Here is a 20430-nt window from a genome sequence, read left to right as displayed (position 1 = left end):
GAAATTCTGATCCAGGGTGATGGGGACTGTTATGAAATGGTAGAGCAATTTCATGTCACCTGCAGTTCAGTACTTTTAACGGGAGATGCTGGGGATTTTACCTGGGACCTTCTGCGTACCAAGCAGATGCTCCACCATGCCATGGCCGCTCTGAATGCCAGAGGGTTGGGGTATTTCTGGATTCTGTTGCCAGCATAGAAGAGTCCAGTCCTAGAGTGTGAGGTTGGTATCTTCTTGGCTAGCCCTAGGCGATCCTGCATTCATAGATGAGAAATGGAGAGCACTGGGAGTTTGGACTGCTGGGATATCATAAGAAAAACAGGCAAGACCCTGACTAGTGCACCCCCTCACCTCCAGCCCAAAGCAGCAATGGCACACATGGTGCATTGTGTCCTGAAAGACTGTTCCTGTGCAGAAGGAGAAGACTTGGTGAGACTCACAAAGAGGACCACATACCCAGTGTGGTTTCGATTTGTGCACGAAAAAGCCAGAAGTGTGTTCCTGAAAGGTGGCAATTATTCTTGCTAGCACAGTTGCCTTCTTTCCCCTTTAATTTCCACATCTCCCGAGCCTTCTTAGTTACTGAATGCTGTGTTTTTCTCAGCCATACGCAGACCCCGTCCATGACCCTACATGGCGTTGGTGGAAAAACAAGATGGAGGATGCGGTAAGGAAAGGAAGGTTGGAAAGATTGTGCCCTCTATCCATGGTGTTAATATCAGATCCCATGGGAGAGCTATTTATCAAAAGAACAGGAGAGCCATGTTGAACCAGCCCAATGGCCCGTTCAGTCCAACATTCTGTGTCACACAGTGGCCAAAATCCTGGGACCTTGAGGAGGTCCACCAGTAGGGCCAGAACTCCAGAAGCCTTCCCACTGTTTATTTTCATTTATTTATTTTAGTATTAGATTTCTATACGCCACTCTCCGGAGACTTGTGGCAGGTTACAAGATAAAATCCATAAAACCCCATAACAACCCCCTCCAACAGTAACAGCAAGATTGGCGGCAAGAATCCCTCCCTAACCCACAGTAGTCACCCTGGGTGTACGGTGCACAATTATTAATGCAGAACCTGATTCTGTGGAGGGGCCTGGTTGATATTAATCCTGGCCTCAAAGATGTGGCAAAAGAGCTCCATCTTACAGGCCCTGGAGAACTGTGATAGCTCTGACAGGGCCTTAAGCTCTTCTGCGACTGAAAAGGCCCTGGCCCAGGTCGAGGCCGGGTGTACTTCCTTTGGGCCAGGGACATTCAGCAGATTACCACTCACAGAGAGAAGAGCCCTGCAGGGGGCCTAAGGAGACAAGCGGTCCCTCAGATAGGTTGGGCCCAAGCCATGGATGGCCTTGAAGGCTAACACCAAAACCGTGAACCCGATCCGGACCAGAACTGGCAACCAACGCAGCTGCCTCGGCACAGGATGGATATGGGCCCTCAAATGTGTCCCAGTGAGAACCCTAGCAGCTGCATTCTGCACCGGCTGGAGTTTCTGGATCGAGAACACGAGTATGCCAGTGTAGAGTAAGAATAATCTTTAAACCACGCCCGTGGTGCAGCACACCGCGGACTAAATAATTGACTAAGGGCTGTGTGGGAGGAGTTAGGGCGGGCCCCGTCCGGGATAAAAACTCGGAGGGGCCAATCAGGAGCCACGAAGCGGCCGGGAGAGGGCTCCGGAGACCTGCCGGTGGTGGGGGGTGTTGCGCCGCCTTCTCCCAGCCGCTGGAGCGGCCTGGCCACGTTGAAGGCGGGGCCAGGCTGCTCCAGCGGCCAGGAGAGGGCTCCGGAGACCTGCCGGGGGGGGCTGCACCGCCTTCTCCCGGCCGCTGGAGCGGCCTGGCCGCGTGCTCGACGTGGCCAGGCCGCTCAAGCAGCCGGGAGAGGGCTCCAGAGACCTGCCGGTGGGGGGGGGGACTGCGCCGCTTTATCCCGACCGCTGGAGCGGCCGGGAGAAGGCTCTGGAGACCTGCCGGTGGGGGGGGGGGCTGCTCCACTTCCTGGACGCTGGCGTGGCGCAGCCAGGCCGCTCCAGCGGCCGGGAGAGGGCTCCGGAGACCTGCCGGTGGGGGGGGGACTGCGCCGCCTTCTGCCGGCCGCTGGAGCGGCCTGGCCACGTCAAGCACGCGGCCAGGCTGCTCCAGCGGCCAGGAGAGGGCTCCGGAGACCTGCCGGGGGGGGGGGGGCTGCACCGCCTTCTCCCGGCCGCCCTTTTCACCTTTAAAATGGGCTTTATTTCTAGTCATAGAATAATAGAGTTGGAAGGGTCTTCCTGGGTCATCTAGTCCAACCCCCTGCACTATGCAGGACACTCACAACCCTCTTGCTCATCCACTGTAACCTGCCACCCCCCCTTGAACTTTTGCAGAATCAGCCTCTCCGTTAGATCCAGCTTATGTTTAAAGATTTCCAAAGACGGAGAACCCACCACCTCCCAAGGAAGCCTGTTCCACTGAGAAACCACATTAACTGTCAGGAACTTCTTCTGGATGTTTAGTCGGAATTTCTTTTGAATTAATTTCATCCCCTTGGGTCTGGTCTGTCCCTCCGGGGCAAGAGACAACAACTCTGCTCCATCCTCTACATGATGATGATGTTATCCATTCAGTCGTGTCCGGCCCTTGGCGATTCTATAGGAAAGTCTTCACCATGCACCCCTGTCTCTGACTGCTTCTTTTAGTTGGTTCATGGTTATCCTTGTGTTGGCTTTGATCGTGTCAAGCCACTGGATCCTTTGGCTACCACGTTTCCTTTTGCCACTGACCATGCCTAGCATTAATTATCTTTCTATTGAGTTTGGTCGCATGATGTGTCCAAAGTAAGTGAGCTTTAGCCATAATATCTTCCCTTCTAATGACATAGTAGGTTTGCTCCTCTCTAAAACTATCTTGTTGGTAACTTTGGCTGTCCATGGTATTCACAGCATTTGTCCCCAACACCATAATTCTCCTCCCTTCTTCAGGGTCCAGCTTTCGCATCTATGTAGATTGAGCAAAGAGGCTGCTAAGTGATGAATCCCCCCAGGTGACAACTCAGCTGGCTAAGTTTTGTGCCGCCGCCATGAAAATCCGATGCTCTAAAGTATAATCATTTTAAGTTCTATTTTATGATCTGTTTTAAATTGCATTATATCAAATGACCATATTATTTTGGTCTTTTATGTATTAACTTCATACAGCTTGGTCTGAACGACTGTAATAAAGTTTGAACTGAACTGAACACATCCATAGGTTGTTATGGGGAAGATAACAGCGTTGATTAGCCGGTACTTTGTATTAAGGCTGATATCCTTCCTCTTCCATATTCGGCTCATGCCTAACATTGCGTTCCGGCCCAGTGTTATTCACCATTTGATTTGATGGCTGCATTCACCAGCCTGGACATCTGGTAGCTGAGCATCAATGGTTGATTTGAGACGGTTCTGGATGATCTTCAATAAGATTTTACTTGCGTGGGAGATCAGAGCTATAGTTCGATAGTTTGAGCAGGTGTGAGCATCACCTTTCTTTGATAATGGGATAAAAACAGACCTTTTCCAGTCTATCGGCCATGTGCCAGTTTCCCAGACTTTTTGACATAATACTGTGATTGCTGCTGGTGGAACAGATCTGAGTAATTCCACTGGAATGCTATCTGTGCCAGGAGCCTTATTATTTGGGAGCTGTTTCAGAGCCCAGATCACTTCTTCTTCCAGTATAGGCAGTTCCACTTTGTGTCGGGTGTTTTTGGATGGTGACTGAGGCACCTTGGTGTTTGCATATAATACTTCTGCATATTGTCACCACTGATCCTTGATGTTGGTTTGGTCAGTCAAGTCTTTTGCCATTATTGTCTTTGATGGTCACTTTATGAGCAGTGCAGGTGCTCTGAACTTGTTTCACCTGAGTAAAGAGGCTTCTAGTGTGGCCTCTAGTACACTCCTCTTCCAGTCGCTTAGAATCATAGAATCATAGAATAATCTTAGAATCATAGAGTTGGAAGGGGCCATACAGGCCATCTAGTCCAACCCCCTGCTCAACGCAGGATCAGCCCAAAGCATCCTAAAGCATCCAAGAAAAGTGTGTATCCAACCTTTGCTTGAAGACTGCCAGTGAGGGGGAGCTCACCACCTCCTTAGGCAGCCTATTCCACTGCTGAACTACTCTGACTGCGAAAATTTGTTTCCTGATATCTAGCCTATATTGTTGTACTTGAAGTTTAAACCCATTACTGCATGTCCTTTCCTCTGCAGCCAACGGGAACAGCATCTTGCCCTCCTCCAAGTGACAACCTTTCAAATACTTAAAGAGGGCTGTAATAGAGTTGGAAGGGACCTCATGGGTCATCTAGTCCAACCCCCTGCACTATGTAGGACACTCACATCCCAATTGCTCAATTACTGTTACCTGCCACCCCTTTGACTTCAAAGAATCAGCCTCTCTGTCAGATGGGTCTCCAGCCTCTGCTTAAAGATTTCCAAAGATGGAGAACCCAACACCTCCGGAGGAAGCCTGTTCCACTGAGAAACCGCTCTAACCTCACCATCCTTGTTGCCCTCCTCTAGACACGTTCCAGCTTGCATCCTTGCATCCAATATGCTTCCTTATCTTGTTTAGCAGCACGTTGAAAATCTGCATTTATCCTCCTGAATTCATCTCTCATGCCGGCAGTTTTTGCGGCTCTTCATTTTTCAGCAATTTTGATGTTAAACCATTTGCATCTTCTTTCCAGCTTTTTATATGTTCTGAAGCAGCTTCTATGACATTAGACTGAAATTCTTGCCACAATTCCTCAGGTAGCTTCTCAGTAGTATCAAGCAGTTCGAATTTGTTGTTCACTTCTATGGCATATGTTGGCGGAATCTACATGGCAGCCTTTTAAATACTTGAAGATCCCCTCTCAGTCATCTCCTCTCCAGGCTAAACAGACCAAGATTCCCCAACGTCCTTATTGAATTTCATTTTGTTCAGTTTGGCCCACTTCTCAAGCCCATCAAGATCATCCTGTATTCTGATTCTGTCTTCAGTTGTGTTTGCTACACCTCACAGTTTAGTATTGCCTGCAAATTTATTAAGTGCCCCCTCTAATCCCTCATCCAAATCATTTATAAATATGTTGAACAACACAGTCCCCAGGACAGAAGACCAATTTAGAGGTGACTGTCACATGGATCACTGTGGCCAGACAATCCGGGGGCAGGTAGGGTGCTGGTAGCTTCACCTGGTGAAGATGGAAAAACACTCATGATCTGAGCCTTCATAGAGAGGGAGGCATCTAGAATCACCCCCAAATTGCTTGCTGAGGGCGAGATGTTGACCTGCACCCTGGCCAAGGAGGGTAAGTGCGTTTCCTGTCCTGCCCCTCTTCTGTTCAGGAATAGGATCTCCATCTTGGAGGGATTGAGTTGCACCCCAGGCACAAGGGTACAGAGCATCAGTGCCCCAGATGTAAGAAGGGTGAAACTACAGGATGGAGGTACTCCTGCCACTTTGGATTTAAAGGATTAGTGCCTCTGAATGTGGAGGTTCATCTTCATGTAACTAAGGCACAGGTGCATACAGGTGGCTTGGATAGTGTATGGCCTCTGGCAGCTACCCCACCTCAGATTATGCTGATGCCAGCCTTAATGAGGGGGGCTTGAGGGGGGATTTAGCTGCCTTTCCTAATGAAAAACGGCCTTGGTTTTCCAGCAATACTATTCCTATGTGGCCAGCAATAGGAACTCTTCAGGGGGTGTCCATGTCAACATGGCTAACTATGTCAAGGTCTACAACCAGTTGGCGAGCAATGCGATGCCTGAGACGATCTACCTGGACAAGAACAATGTCTACAACTTTTCCGTGTTCTTCACCATCAGGACCAAAGAACAGAGCTGTAAGTGGCAAGATAGGGGGGGGGGGGTGCTGGAGAGAAAGAGGTCTGGAAGCACCACACCACTGGCACCAACAAGCTTATATCTAGCCAGTGTCATTCTACATGTATTTTAAACTGGGGGTCCTATCCTCTGCTGTCATATGCAGTGGTGTTGGTGGTGGCGGGGGGGTTGATTCACACAGAAGGCAAGATTGCAAGGACACTACCCTGAACAGTTTCCTGATGTTCACTCTGGTGTGGCAGGACAGAATGCAGGAAGCTCTAATAATGAGTGTGTGTTTATATGTGAGCTGTATGGTGGGGATGACTTATGTTTCTTGGACTGATCTATTGCTTCTTTGGCTAAATGATGCCGTCTTTGGCTTTTGCAGTGGGGGAGTCAGCAGAAGAAAACTCCCTCAGCTTCGTGTGGCTGACCATCATTGTATCCCATCCTGAGTATGTGAACGTGTTCCTGTACAGGACGGAACTGATAAGCAGAGGGGCTGTGTTATATAAGGTGAGGGGGCCTTTCAGGAGCTGAAATATAGGCATTACCACAAGCAGCGTGGAAGGACAACAGGATGGAGTGTAGGACGTGGGGAGGGGTGGAATCTAGTGATCACATGCACAATATGTAAACCAGGTAGGCATGTTTTTTGGTAACATTCCCAGGTCAGAGGAGACCGTTATGAAAATACATAGCTGCCCCACTGGCTCCAGGGCTGGCCATCAGTATGAAGCAGGGAGTTAACAAGCATTCCACTTCCTGGTTCTCTGAAATCACGAGGCCTTCCCCACAGAGGAGAGAGTGCTCATCGCATGTGGAAAAAAACTGTAGAGTCTCATTTCAGGGAGGCCTGGCTTCTCCCTCTAGTTACCTGGATTCACCTTCTGGCTTTGCAAAAGGGAACTTCTCTAGATTTCTACAACTCTGCTTGGCAAGCAGAATGAGCTGAATTTCTTTACTGTCAGGGTACATAAAGAATGGGTGTCCTCTGGAGAGCCAGCTGCCATTCAGAAGGCAGATGAGGGGCAAGAGATGTCTGTCCAGATTTGTTCTAGATCAGCAGGTGGAACAACTGTTTCTTTCCCTTCTAACCCCCCCCCCCAAAAAAAAAAACCCCACAGGTGACGGTTAAGGACACCGGTGTCTTCCCAAGGCAGGACCTCAGTGGGAAGAAGCTTGTGAAGAGTTCAATGATCTTCAGTGTAAGATGTTTGGGTCATCAGTTCTGGGGAGCGGTTCAGAAATGGGACCTTCTTGCGGCTTACTCAAGTCTCCTGGGTCAAGCTGGGACCTCCCTTCCAGTGGCCCATAAATTGTTTTCCCACGATAGAATGATGCCGTCTCTCTTCATGGATGTTGTCCTTCAACTTCCCAGGTTGCAAATGCAGTGACCCGGTGTTACGATCACACACCGCTTGGACCAGCAATAAAGGTAATGATTAGATTTCTTTGGAAGGAAGGAACCATCTCCACCTTGAATCTGTCACAGAGCTCAGGGTAGCATGCCTGACATCCCATCTTGTCCCCCACCCAGGCACTGACTAGACCCCCAGGCCACTCCCTAAATCTTGTTGGCTGTGCCTGGCTCGTGCTTTTCAGAGCATAGTCTGAGAAATTAAGACATGTGATGTGAACATTTTAAAAGAAGCAAAACACACGAGGTAAAGTTAGGAACAACTGTTCTCCTTCTGAGGGGAGGACATCTTGGATGGGTTTTCCCACCATTCTCTTTGGGAGGCAGGATAAAAACTTCTTAACTTCCTAGCTCCAATAGGGGGATAGCCCCTGACAACCAGTTCTCTTCCTGCCTTTGATGGGAGCGCACCTTTTCCAGGCTTGCTCTGACTAAACTGTATTTCTCCTTCTACTCAGATCCTCCCTTCTACCTTTATTCCACTTTTTCTTCTAATTTTTTCCTGGTCTTGGAACCTCTGTCCCTTTTCTGTCTCTTCCTTCCTCGGCTAGAGAGCTATTTAGACCAGTGTGTGTGTGCGTGGCCTAGCAGCAGGCCAAAAGCCTTAGGCGCGCTTTTCAGCCGCCGCTCCCCCCCTTCTTCCATTGAGATGGCATCGCGACGGGACAGCTTTCTCTCTGACGGAGACTCTCCCTCTCCCATGTTCCTCGACTGTGAGGAACCGACGGTCCCGGACGGCATGTTCCCTTTAAGGGCTGCATCGGCTGAGGCGGGGGGCAACGAACTACAAGCTGCTGGCAGCAGAGATGCCGGAGGCGCACTTCAACGCGGGCAGCTATCTCGCAGTTCTGGTGCCGCCGGCCCTTCTTCTGAGTCGGCCATTTTGGGCGCGAGGGGCGCTGCCTCTCTACAGCCCTCTACTGCGCAGGGACACGTGAGTGGATTGAATCCCCTGACCTCCCCTGCTGACTGGGCGGATTGTATCCGCAGCACTGTGAGAGACCAGTTTGTCTCGATGGCTCGGGAGGGTTTCTTAACTCCAGCCCCTCAGCTCCCTTTAGCGGCTGCTTGCGCTCCTACTGCACCTGGGTCTTCCTTCACCCAACAAGCACAGGGTATGTCCTGGCCTACCAAAGCAGCTCAAAAAAGACCCAGGGCTGAGTCTGAGGATTCTGATTCGGTTGTCAGCTTACCTGACTCTCAAGAAGGACAGGAAATTTTATCGGATGAGGAAATTGAGGAAGACTTTAAAGTACCTGAGCCTTCTAAATGCTTCTTTAAGCCTGAGGACTATCAGACCTTACTGTCTAAGGCCTTAGCTGCTGCCAACCTTAAGCAGCCGGCTCCCCAGGCCCCTAAAGAAGAGGATGCCAATGTCAACAGGCTGGGCGACCCTGAATTTTTCCCCACGATAGAAGCAGCTGAGAGACTGTATCCCTTTCCACATTTTTTTGAGAAAAAAGTGAAGGAAGAATGGGCAAGACCTATGTCCAATAGGCAATTCTTAGGTTTTGTCAAAAAATTGTACACCTTACCACAATATATCCTTCAAGTTCCTATTGTGGATGCGTCTTTAGCGGCTCTTCAAAGTCAGGGTTTATTGTCAGAAGATGGTCAAGGCACTATCAGGGATACCATTGACAGAAAATCAGACTTTGGATTAAAAAAGGCACACGAGGCCATGGCCATGGCTGTCAGGGCCTCTTCTATTCTCTCTATTGTTAACAGAGCTGCCAGAGTGTGGTCCAGGAAGCCCCTACAGATCATTCCTGAGGAAAACAAAAGGGAATTAGAGGGCGTTCAGCGTCTGTGGCAGTCAGCCTCCTTTTCAGCTGATGCTTCCCTGGACATTATGATTTTTTCTGCCAGAGCCTTGGCAGCGGCAACTTCAGTTCGCAGAGCAGTGCGGCTGAGAGCCTGGCAAGCAGACTACAACTCCAAGTCAATTGTCATGGCGTACCCTTTTCAGGGGGATATGTTAGTGGGCGAATCCCTAAATAAGGTCCTGGTGGAAACTAGGGACAAACATAAGGTAATGCCTAAATACATTCGTAAGCCCGACAAAAGAGGCTTCTCTCACTCTTTTCGCACACAAAGCACTTTACCAAAATTTAGACAGGATTTCCGCAGGGGATCTTGGTCACACAACAGAGGCCAGAACAGAAGAGGTTCTTATCAGGCAAAATTCCAAAGGTTTCAAGCCTCTCAGCAAGACAAATCAGACACCAAACAGCAGAGGCCCTGACTATCCATCAATTCCTATAGGAGGGCGTCTGTCCCAGTTCAAGCATATGTGGACAGGCGACAACATAGATGCTTGGGCAGCAGAACTAGTGGCCTTGGGTTACAAAATAGAGTTTCAGTCATTCCCTCCCAACAGGTACATAACTCCTCCCAAAATAAAAAACACATTAAAAAGAGAAAGGACTTGGGCAGCAGTGCATCATCTGCTCCAGATCCAGGCCATAGAAGTCGTTCCAACTACTGAAGAGGGTCAAGGCGTGTACTCCCTTTTCTTCACGGTCCCAAAGAGGAATGGCGATTGGCGGGCCATCCTAGACCTGAAATTTGTCAATCAGTACATCCAACTCAAACATTTTCGCATGGAAACTCTACAATCCATAGCGGAGGTGCTGCAGGAAGAGGAGTACTTGACTTCACTCGACCTCACGGAGGCTTATCTCAATGTTCCCATTTACCCCCCACATCGGTGCTTTCTACGTTTCATAGAATCATAGAATCATAGAGTTGGAAGGGGCCATACAGGCCATCTAGTCCAACCCCCTGCTCAACGCAGGATCAGCCCTAAGCATCCTAAAGCATCCAAGAAAAGTGTGTATCCAGCCTTTGCTTGAAGACTGCCAGTGAGGGGGAGCTCACCACCTCCTTAGGCAGCCTATTCCACTGCTGAACTACTCTGACTATGAAAATTTTTTTCCTGATATCTAGCCTATATCGTTGTACTTGTAGTTTAAACCCATTACTGCGTGTCCTCTCCTCTGCAGCCAACAGAAACAGCATCCTGCCCTCCTCCAAGTGACAACCTTTCAAATACTTAAAGAGGGCTATCATGTCCCCTCTCAACCTCCTGTTCTCCAGGCTGAACATTCCCAAGTCTCTCAACCTATCTTCATAGGGCTTGGTCCCTTGGCCCCAGATCATCTTCGTCGCTCTCCTCTATACCCTTTCAATTTTATCTACGTCCTTCTTGAAGTGAGGCCTCCAGAACTGCACACAGTACTCCAGGTGTGGTCTGACCAGTGCCGTATACAATGGGACTATGACATCTTGTGATTTTGATGTGATGCCTCTGTTGATACAGCCCAAAATGGCATTTGCCTTTTTTTTTAGCGCTGCATCACACTGCCTGTTTCCAGGTAGACAGCTATCATTTTCAATACAAAGCTCTTCCCTTTGGCCTCTCCACTGCCCCAAGAGTTTTTTCCAAGTTATTAATCATCCCAGTGGTCCTCCTCTGCAGGGAGGGCGTTCACGTACACCCTTATTTGGACGACCTGCTAATCAGGACACCTTCAAGAGAGCTGTCCCTGGAATACACCCAAAAGACAATTCAGATTCTGCAGAAATTCGGTTTCCTTGTGAATTTCCAAAAGAGCTTTTTGGTCCCATCCCAACGCCTCGAACACTTGGGAGTAATAATAGACACAACACAGTCACAATTTTTCCTACCTTCCACCAAGCTTTCAAAGATGGCTTCTACAGTGAAGGAGCTTCTGAAGGGCAGGTCTGTGCCCCTGGTGTGCTTAGCCAGTTTGTTGGGGTCCATGGTAGCCCATATGCAAGCCCTGCAGTGGGGCAGACTACATCTTCGCCCCTTGCAGCTTTTACTGAGACCATATCAGAGCGAAATATCCAACAAGATCCAAAAGAACATTATTCTCCCCTTAGGGGTGAAGCAGGCTCTATTGTGGTGGACCAAATGCAAGAACCTGTCCCAGGGCAGAACCTACCTTACAGATCGGGAACACCAGCTGTTCACAGACGCCAGTCTGTCAGGCTAGGGGGCAGTGATGGAACAGCTCACTGTTCAGGGCACCTGGTCAGAGAGGGAAAGCTCACTCCCCATCAATCTTCTGGAATTGCGGGCCATTTGCCTAGCACTTTTACACTTCAGAGACCTAATCTCCCAGTCCAATGTTCTAGTCAGGACAGACAATATAACAGCCCGGGCTTACTTGAACAACCAGGGCGGGTCCAGGTCCTCCAGACTTCACAAGGAGGCCATGGTGATTTTAAATTGGGCAGAAAGCAATCTGAATACGATCAGGGCCGAACACATCAAGGGGCTATTGAATACCCAGGCCGATTGGCTGAGCAGACAGCAGATTTCAGAGGGGGAATGGTCCCTACATCCAAGGGTGTTCAGCATGATAGTACAGCAGATGGGTACTCCAGTTATGGACCTCTTTGCAAGTCACCTCAATCGACAGGTGCCTCGCTTCATATCAAGATATTATCACCACCAGGCAGAGCAGACAAATGCTCTGATTTCTCCATGGCCCCAGGGCCTATGGTACGCCTTTCCTCCTCTCCCCATTATTCCCCAAGTCATCAAGTGTATTCGTCTCTTCAGAGCCAGAGTCATTCTAATTGCTCCTCGGTGGCCACGCAGACCATGGTTCTCATTCAGCTACTAGACGGAGAACCCATGACTCTACCAGTTTCACCGGATCTCCTCATACAGAGTCCGATTTGTCATCCCAAACCACAGTGGTTCGAACTGACCGCCTGGCCCTTGAACGGGAGGGTCTCCTAGGTTCAGGTTATAGCTCTGAAGCGGTAAATATTATGTTAGATTCTAGAAGGCAATCTACAGTGAGGATTTACAATTCCTCCTGGAAAGCCTTTGCTCGTTGGTGCCGCAGAAAGCATAGAAACATTGAGCCTGTTTCCTTAAATCTTATTTTAGATTTTTTAGTAGAGGGACACAGTAGGGGACTTAGATCGGCTACTCTACGTAGACAGGTAGCCGCCTTGGCTACTGTTATTCCCAATGTACAGGGTTTGCCTTTAGCACGACATCCACATATTTGCAGATTTCTCAAGGGGGCGGCTACCAGAGATCCACCGATTAGACACCATTTTCCCTCATGGAAATTACATACAGTCTTATCAGCACTCACTAAATCCCCGTTTGAACCTATTCAATCTATCCCACTTTCTTTTTTGAGATTAAAGACAATTTTTCTTGTGGCGATTACATCAGCTCGCAGGGTGTCCGAATTGGGTGCACTGTCCATTAAGTCTGAGCTTTGCGTCTTCCACAGAGACAAGGTGGTCTTGAGGACAGATCCATCTTTTCTCCCTAAGGTAAATTCGAATTTCCATCGTAGCCAGGAAATTAATTTACCATCCTTCTGCCCCAATCCAAAACATCCGGAAGAACGTGAGTGACATACATTAGACGTAAGGAGATCACTCAAAGCCTTTCTCATTAGGACTGAAGGCATCAGGCAGTCGGAATCGTTCATAAATGTTTGTCCTCCTAGGCTGGGCCAAGCCATGTCGCGGCCAGCAACAGGGCGTTGCCTGAGAGCATGCATTCTGGAGGCTTACAAGGCTCAGGGGGTGCCTTCCCCCCAAGGCGTCACTGCACATTCGGTAAGATCAGTGGCCACTAATGCGGCCTTCAGCAAGAGGGTCTCGATTCAGGACATCTGTAAGGCAGCCACTTGGTCCTCGATTTCCACCTTTGTTCGCTACTATAAGTTAGATTCATACAGTTCTGCTGACGCTGCGTTCAGCAGAACAGTTTTGCAACATGTCCTACAGTTTGACGGAGATGCCCCACCTGGGAATTAGTACTGCTCTGGGAGTTCCCATCCAGGATGTCCTCCCCTCAGAAGGAGAACGACCATTGATTACTTACTGAGAAGGGTCTTTCTCTTCTGAGGAAGGAGGACATTTTGCCCCTCCCAGCGCATCTCCATTAGACCTACAGGACGTGTTGCCAGATCTAGTTGTTTTTTGGTCACAGGTTACTTCTATTTCTTTGCCTTGTTCATACCTACCTGATGGGGCTGGATCTAATTCTGTCAGAGCGCTATTGCTTGGCCTTCCTTGTTCTGTATCTAACTTCTTTCTTCCAAAAAAAAAAAAAGTTAAGATTTTGTTGATGGCTCCTGGAGTCCCGAACTGGTTGTCAGGGGCTATCCCCCTATTGGAGCCAGGAAGTTAAGAAGTTTTTATCCTGCCTCCCAAAGAGAATGGTGGGAAAACCCATCCAAGATGTCCTCCTTCCTCAGAAGAGAAAGACCCTTCTCGGTAAGTAATCAATGGTCGGTTTCTCCCCAACACTGGGCTTTTCTGCATTCTCATTTTCCTTGCTTTTAATTTCCTGTTTCTTTGTGTGTGTGTGTGTGTGTGTGTGTTTGTTTGTTTGTTTCCATTCTATATGTGTTTTGCACCATCTAGTGGTCTATGTGATTTCAGACTGGTTTATGTCCAGCATAAATCCCTGCAGTTTAAATCTGCAGGTTTTAGTGCTGGACATAAACCAGTACCATTCCAGCAAGATGGAAACGTGATAGAGGATCCATGAAGTCTGTTTGGATGAACAGAAAACAGGAGGAGCTAAGGGAGGAAGTACAAGAAATGGAGGGAAGGACAGACTTCTAAAAGAAGAGTATCTGCAGGTTCCGAGGCACTGTAAGTCAGCCATCAAAGAGGCCAAAGCTGGAAGCTGAGAATGGCCAGGGAAGCCCACTATGACAAGAAAAGCTTCTTCAGATATGTAAATGAGGCAGTAGGCTCGCTGTTGGGTGAAGATGGAGAGACTCTGACAGCTGACAGAGAGAAAGCAGAAAGGCTCAGGATCTGTTTTGTCTCTCTTTTTCCCCAGAAGAATATGACCACATGTAGGTATAACGTTTGTGTGATAGTTGACATGGACAGAGAGGTTGTCGAGAGGCACCTGGCTATAATGGATGAGCTCAAATTCCCTGGGTAAGATGGTGTGCACCTGAAAGAGCTCAAAGAACTTTCTGGAGAGCTTGCAGAACCTTTGTCCATCTTTAGGACCTCGTGGAGGACTGAAGATGTGCCAAAAGTCTGGAGGAGGAGCAATCTTCAAAAAAAAGGACAGGGTACCCAGGAAACTACAGGCCAGTAAGTCTGAGCTCAGTTGCAGTGAAGATAGTGAGGCATATTTTAAAGAGGCAATCTGCAAACATCTGAAGAACAATTTGTTGATCTGGGGAAGTCAGCATGGAGTTGTCCTCAATGGGTCCTTCAAGTCCAACCTGGTTTCCTTCTTTGATTGAGTGACAGGCTTACTATATTGTGGAAACGCAGCTGATTTTGTTTACCTGGATTTCAGTAAGGATTTTGACAAGGTTCCCCATGATGTTCTGATGGGTAAACTGGATGACTGCAGACTGAATTTCCAGATGGTTACATGGATAGGAAACTGGTTAGACAACCACCCCCAAGAAGTGGTTGTCAATGATCTTCCTTGCTTCCTTCCAGCTCAGAGCAGTACAAGTCAGCACCAATGTCAAATAAAACAACAGTAGCCATGTCAATTTCAACAGCATTCCAATATTGGTAACAATATTAACCTGTTAACTAAATTTGCAGGTGACACCAAATTGGGAGGCTTAGCCAACACCCCTGAAGATAAAGATAGAGTTTAATGAGATCTGAACATGCTGGATAAGTGGGCAAATGAGAACAAGATGCAATTCAATAGTGAGAAGTGCAGAGTTCTAGGTCACAAAAATGAGAAGTATGCATCATGGATGGAGGTACATTTCTGGGTAGTGGTGTGTCTGAATAAGATCTTGGGATACTTGTGGACTGTAAGCTAAATATGAGCAGCCAGTGTGATGCAGCAGTAAAGAAAGTGAATGCAGTCTTGGTTTGTATCAACAGAGGCATCATGTCAGAATTGCAAGATGTCATAGTTTTGTGGCATGCCACATTGGTCAGACCACACCTGAAGTCCTGTGTGCTGTTCTTGTCACCCACCCCCAAAAAGTGTGCAACATTTGTCTTTGTGATTCATGGGTGGTATGAATCTCCTGCATTGACAGGTCTGCACTAAGTTATTTAAACCTGTTTCACTAAGTTCTGATTCCAGCACGAGCCGTAGCCCTCAGGGAGCACAAACAAAGTCCGTATCTGAGTACTGCTGTCCACTATCCCTGCATCTCCTTCTCCCCGCTATGCAGGTGTTTGCTCAAGCAGCCGTAGCCCTTTCTGAACAATGTGTCCTTCCCTCTCTCTCCGCCCTCCCATCTTCTCTTGGAACCTTGAATTTGCCTCAACATAAGCACTCAAACAAAGTTCGGTGCCACTTTTCATCCCGTCCCCAACACTAGGGCTACCGCGTGCTGCCTGTCATTATCGGTTGCCCCCCGGGCAGGAGGCTGGCCTTTGACATCACAGGAACCTTGAAGTTCAGCATCAGGAAGAACAAGCGCTACTTCGACTGTGTCAACCCGGATCCTGAGATGCCCTGCTTCTTCTTTAATGATGGTAAGAGAGAATGCTGGGGTAGGCTGTGCCCTGCAGAGCCACTTTGAAATCTGAGGGTAAGGGGGCAGGATTTGAATGCATGTTGCCAAGCTGTGAGTTCTTTCCCAAGTCATGGAATAAGGATGGTCAAAGTGAGGGACCATGCCACCAAGGAGGGAGGAAGAAGCTGTGGCAGTGTACCGCAGATTAAATCACAGAGGTTTTCCAAATCAGCTGCAAACATCTCAGCATGAGCAGATATTTTTTGTCAGAATGTAGCTGTCAGTCTGAAAAGAGTGCAATGACCCTTCCAGGTTCACTGGCAATATTTGAAGTGGGATTCCGCGGGGGAAGGGGGCGCTGCAGCATTTGGGGAAGACAGTGGGTATCATCTGGATGAGTTAAATCCCCTGGGCCGGATGAAATGCACCCGAGAACTTTCCGGAGAACTTGCACAGCCCTTGTCCATCATCTTTGGGACCTCTTTAAGGACTGGAGATGTCCCGGAGGACTGGAACAGAGCAAACGTTTTTCCGATCCTCAAAAAAGGGAGGAAGGATGACCAGGGAAACTACAGACCAGTGAGTCTGACCTCTGTTGCGGGGAAGATAATGGAGCAGATATTAAAGGGAGCGATCTGCAAACATCTGGAGGGCAGTTTGGTGATCCCAGGAAGTCAGCATGGATTTGTCTCCAACAGGTCCTGCCAGACCAACCTGGTTTCCTTTTTTGACCAAGTAACAAGTTTGCTGGATCATGCAAATTCGGTTGATGTCGTTTACTTGGAAATTAAGTAAAGCTTTTGATAAGGGTTCCCCATGATGTTCTGATGGATAAATTGAAGGACTGCAATCTGGATTTTCAGATAGTTAGGTGGATAGGGAATTGGTTAGAGAACCGCACTCTAAGAGTTGTTGTCAATGGTGTTTCATCAGACTGGAGGGAGGTGAGTAGCGGGGTACCTCAGGGCTCGGTGATTGGTCCGGTACTTTTTAACATATTTATTAATGATCTAAATGAGGGGGTGGAAGGACTACTCATCAAGTTTGCAGATGACACCAAATTGGGAGGACTGGCAAATTCTCCAGAAGACAGAGACAGAGTTCAACGAGATCTGAACACAATGGAAAAATGGGCAAATGAGAACAAGATGCAATTTAATAAAGATATGTAAAGTTCTGCATCTGGGTCAGAAAAATGAAAAGCATGCCTACTGGATGGGGGATACGCTTCTAGGTAGCACTGTGTGTGAACGAGACCTTGGGGTACTTGTGGATTGTAAACTAAACATGAGCAGGCAGTGTGATGCAGCGGTAAAAAAGGCAAATGCCATTTTGGGCTGTATCAACAGAGGCATCACATCAAAATCACAAGATGTCATAGTCCCATTGTATACGGCACTGGTCAGGCCACACCTGGAGTACTGTGTGCAGTTCTGGAGGCCTCACTTCAAGAAGGACGTAGATAAAATTGAAAGGGTACAGAGGAGAGCGACGAGGATGATCTGGGGCCAAGGGACCAAGCCCTATGAAGATAGGTTGAGGGACTTGGGAATGTTCAGCCTGGAGAAAAGAAGGTTGAGAGGCGACATGATAGCCCTCTTTAAGTATTTGAAAGGTTGTCACTTGGAGGAGGGCAGGGTGCTGTTTCTGCTGGCTGCAGAGGAGAGGACGTAGATAAAATTGAAAGGGTACAGAGGAGAGCGACGAAGATGATCTGGGGCCAAGGGACCAAGCCCTATGAAGATAGGTTGATATGATTCTGTGATTCTATGATTCTATTATCTCTGAGCCAGATAGCAGCTATTGAAATTAAAATATGAATGTAAAAGGAAGGCTCTGTGGAGTAGCCAGTTCTTAATCCTTCTGGTCTGGAAAATTCTGGTCATACTCTTGCGGGGTGGCAGCATAGGAAAGAAGTGGATATACAGGATAGAGGATAGGACCCACAGTAATAGGTTTAAACTACAAGTAGACTGGAAATAGACTGGAAATGGCTAGTATCAGGGGAACGTTTTCAATATCAGAGTAGTTCAGCAGTGGAATAGGCTGCCCCTCACTTCAAGCAGTGGCTGGACAGATCCAGAATCATAGACTCATAGAATCATAGATTTGCCACCCCTTTGCCTTCACAGAATCAGCCTCTCCAAAGATGGAGAACCTTCCACCACCTCCCAAGGAAGCCTGTTCCACTGAGAAACTGCTCTAACTGTCAGGAACTTCTTCTGGATGTTTAGACGGAATTTCTTTTGAATTAATTTCATCCCATTCATTCTGGTCTGTCCCCCTGGGGCAAGAGAGAGCAACTCTGCTCCATCCTCCATATGGCACCCTTTTAAATACTTGAAGATGGTCCCCTCTCAGTCGTCTCCTCTCCAGGTTAAACGGATCAAGTTCTCCCAACCTTCCTTCATACGTCTTGGTCTCCAAACACCTCACTATCTTCGTAGCCCTCCTCTGGACACGCTCCAGCTTGTCTACATCCCTCTTCAACTGGGGGGTGCCCAAAACTGAACACAGGACTCCAAATGAGACCGAGTATTCCGGTCTCCATTTGTATACCATTTGTATACAACCCCAAATCCCATTTGCCTTTTTAGCCACCAAGTCACACTGCTGGCTCATGTTCAATGCATGGTCTAGTAAGACTCCTAGATCCTTTTCGCACATACTACTGGCAAGACAACTCCCCCATCCTATATTGGTGTAGATGGTTCTTCCTACCTGAATGCAGAACTTTACATTTGTCCCTATCGAATTTCATTTTATTCAGTTTAGCCCACTTCTCGAGCTTATCAATATCATCCTCTATTCTGATTCTGTCTTCTGTTGTGTCCCCCGTTTTGTGTTTTGCTTTTGTCACATTGAGTACTATTTCCCTCAGAAGAGAAGACCGAGGAGAAATAGGAGTTAAGCAGTTCAACCATCTCTTCATCAGAGAATCAGAGAATCATAGAGTTGGAAGGGGCCATACAGACCATCTAGTCCAACCCCCTGCTCAACGCAGGATCAGCCCAACGCATCCAAAAGCATCCAAGAAAAGTGTGTATCCAACCTTTGCTTGAAGACTGCCAGTGAGGGGAAGATCACCACCTCCTTAGGCAGCCTATTCCACTGCTGAACTACTCTGACTGTGAAAATGTTTTTCCTGATATATCGTTGTACTTGAAGTTTAAACCCATTACTGCGTGTCCTTTCCTCTGCAGCCAACAGAAACAGCATCCTGCCCTCCTCCAAGTGACAACCTTTCAAATACTTAAAGAGGGCTATCATGTCCCCTCTCAACCTCCTTTTCTCCAGGCTGAACATTCTCAAGTCCCTCAACTTATCTTCATAGGGCTTGGTCCCTTGGCCCCAGATCATCTTCGTCACTCTCCTCTGTACCCTTTCAATTTTATCCACGTCCTTCTTGAAGTGAGGCCTCCAGAACTGCACACAGTACTCCAGGTGTGGTCTGACCAATGCCGTATACAATGGGACTATGACATCTTGTGATTTTGATGTGATGCCCCTATTGTTACAGCCCAAAATTGTATTTGCCTTTTTTACCGCTGCATCACACTGTCTGCTCATGTTTAGCTTACAATCCACAAGTACCCCAAGTTCACACACAGTTCACACACAGTGTTCACACACAGTGTTACCTAGAAGCGTATCCTCCATCCAGTAGGCATGCTTTTCATTTTTCTGACCCAGATGCAGAACTTTACACTTATCTTTATTAAATTGCGTCTTGTTCTCATTTTCCAATTTTTCCATTGTGTTCACATCTCGTTGAACTCTGTCTCTATCTTCTGGAATATTTGCCAGTCCTCCCAACTTGGTGTCATCTGCAAACTTGATGAGTAGTCCCTCCACCCCCTCATCTAGATCATTAATAAATATGTTAAAAAGTACCGGACCGAGCACCGAGCCCTGAGGTACCCCGCTAGTCGCCTCCCTCCAGTCTGATGAAACACCATTGACAACAACTCTTTGAGTGCGGTTCTCTAACCAATTCCCTATCCACCTATCAGAAAATCCAGACTGCAGTCATTCAATTTATCCATCAGAACATCATGGGGGGAAATCTGTTATAATTTCACTCTCTTGTCCTCACAGTGGTCCTACGGTGTCTCTATTCTTTTTCTTACTTGAAATAGAACTAAAGAACCCTTTTTGCTATGTTTAGCATCTCTTGCTAGTCTAAGCTCATATTGAGCTTTAGCTTTTCTAATACTCTCCCTACAATTATTGGTTATCCTTATCCTGGATGCTTCAGGCTGATCCTGCACTGAGCAGGGGGTGGAACTAGATGGCCTGAGTGGCCCTTCCCACTCTAGGATTCTAGGAGTCCAGTTCAGCAGTGGAAATGGGCTACCTCAGGAAGTGGTGAGCTCCCCCACACTGGTGGTCTTCAAGCAGCAGCTGGACAGATATTTAAGGCAGCTTATTCAAGCAGGGCTTTCATGAACCACTGGGGTTTCTTGATGGCCCTGGAAGGTTTTTCTGAAGGTGTGGGAGTTCATTAATTTTTATTTTTTAAATTTGCTCATGTTTATCAGGTGATATGGTCATGTCAACCCACCCAACCCTCCCAAAATGGCCAGTGGTGGGCCTGGAGGGGGTGGGAAGTGGAGGGGCCCTGGGTGGGTGTGTGCTTCCCAACCATATTCTGCACAGTTTCTTGAAACCTGTTTCAGGGGGTTCTTAGGCT

The 20430-nt window shown here is 47.9% G+C and overlaps 1 protein-coding gene across 5 annotated transcripts in view; it reads left to right on the top strand.

Moving 5' to 3' along the window:
• The window catches only part of LOC143837077 (cation channel sperm-associated auxiliary subunit gamma-like), a 103507-nt gene that overhangs the window by 62158 nt on the left and 20919 nt on the right, over nucleotides 1-20430 (top strand). For 4 of the 5 annotated variants that reach the window (XM_077336535.1, XM_077336536.1, XM_077336534.1 and 1 more), the window contains 6 exons: nucleotides 605-667; nucleotides 5671-5854; nucleotides 6226-6353; nucleotides 6965-7045; nucleotides 7219-7275; nucleotides 15600-15756. In XM_077336535.1, coding sequence (XP_077192650.1) covers nucleotides 605-667; nucleotides 5671-5854; nucleotides 6226-6353; nucleotides 6965-7045; nucleotides 7219-7275; nucleotides 15600-15756 — 670 coding nt within the window. The remainder of the gene's footprint in view (nucleotides 1-604; nucleotides 668-5670; nucleotides 5855-6225; nucleotides 6354-6964; nucleotides 7046-7218; nucleotides 7276-15599; nucleotides 15757-20430) is intronic. The other variant, XM_077336537.1, reaches the window with a different exon arrangement.

This window comes from Paroedura picta, chromosome 5 (assembly GCF_049243985.1).
Source record: "Paroedura picta isolate Pp20150507F chromosome 5, Ppicta_v3.0, whole genome shotgun sequence".
In the NCBI taxonomy this organism is placed as follows: Eukaryota; Metazoa; Chordata; class Lepidosauria; order Squamata; family Gekkonidae; genus Paroedura; species Paroedura picta.
Note: the sequence above shows the minus strand (reverse complement) of the source record. Positions and strands in the feature narration are given on the sequence as shown.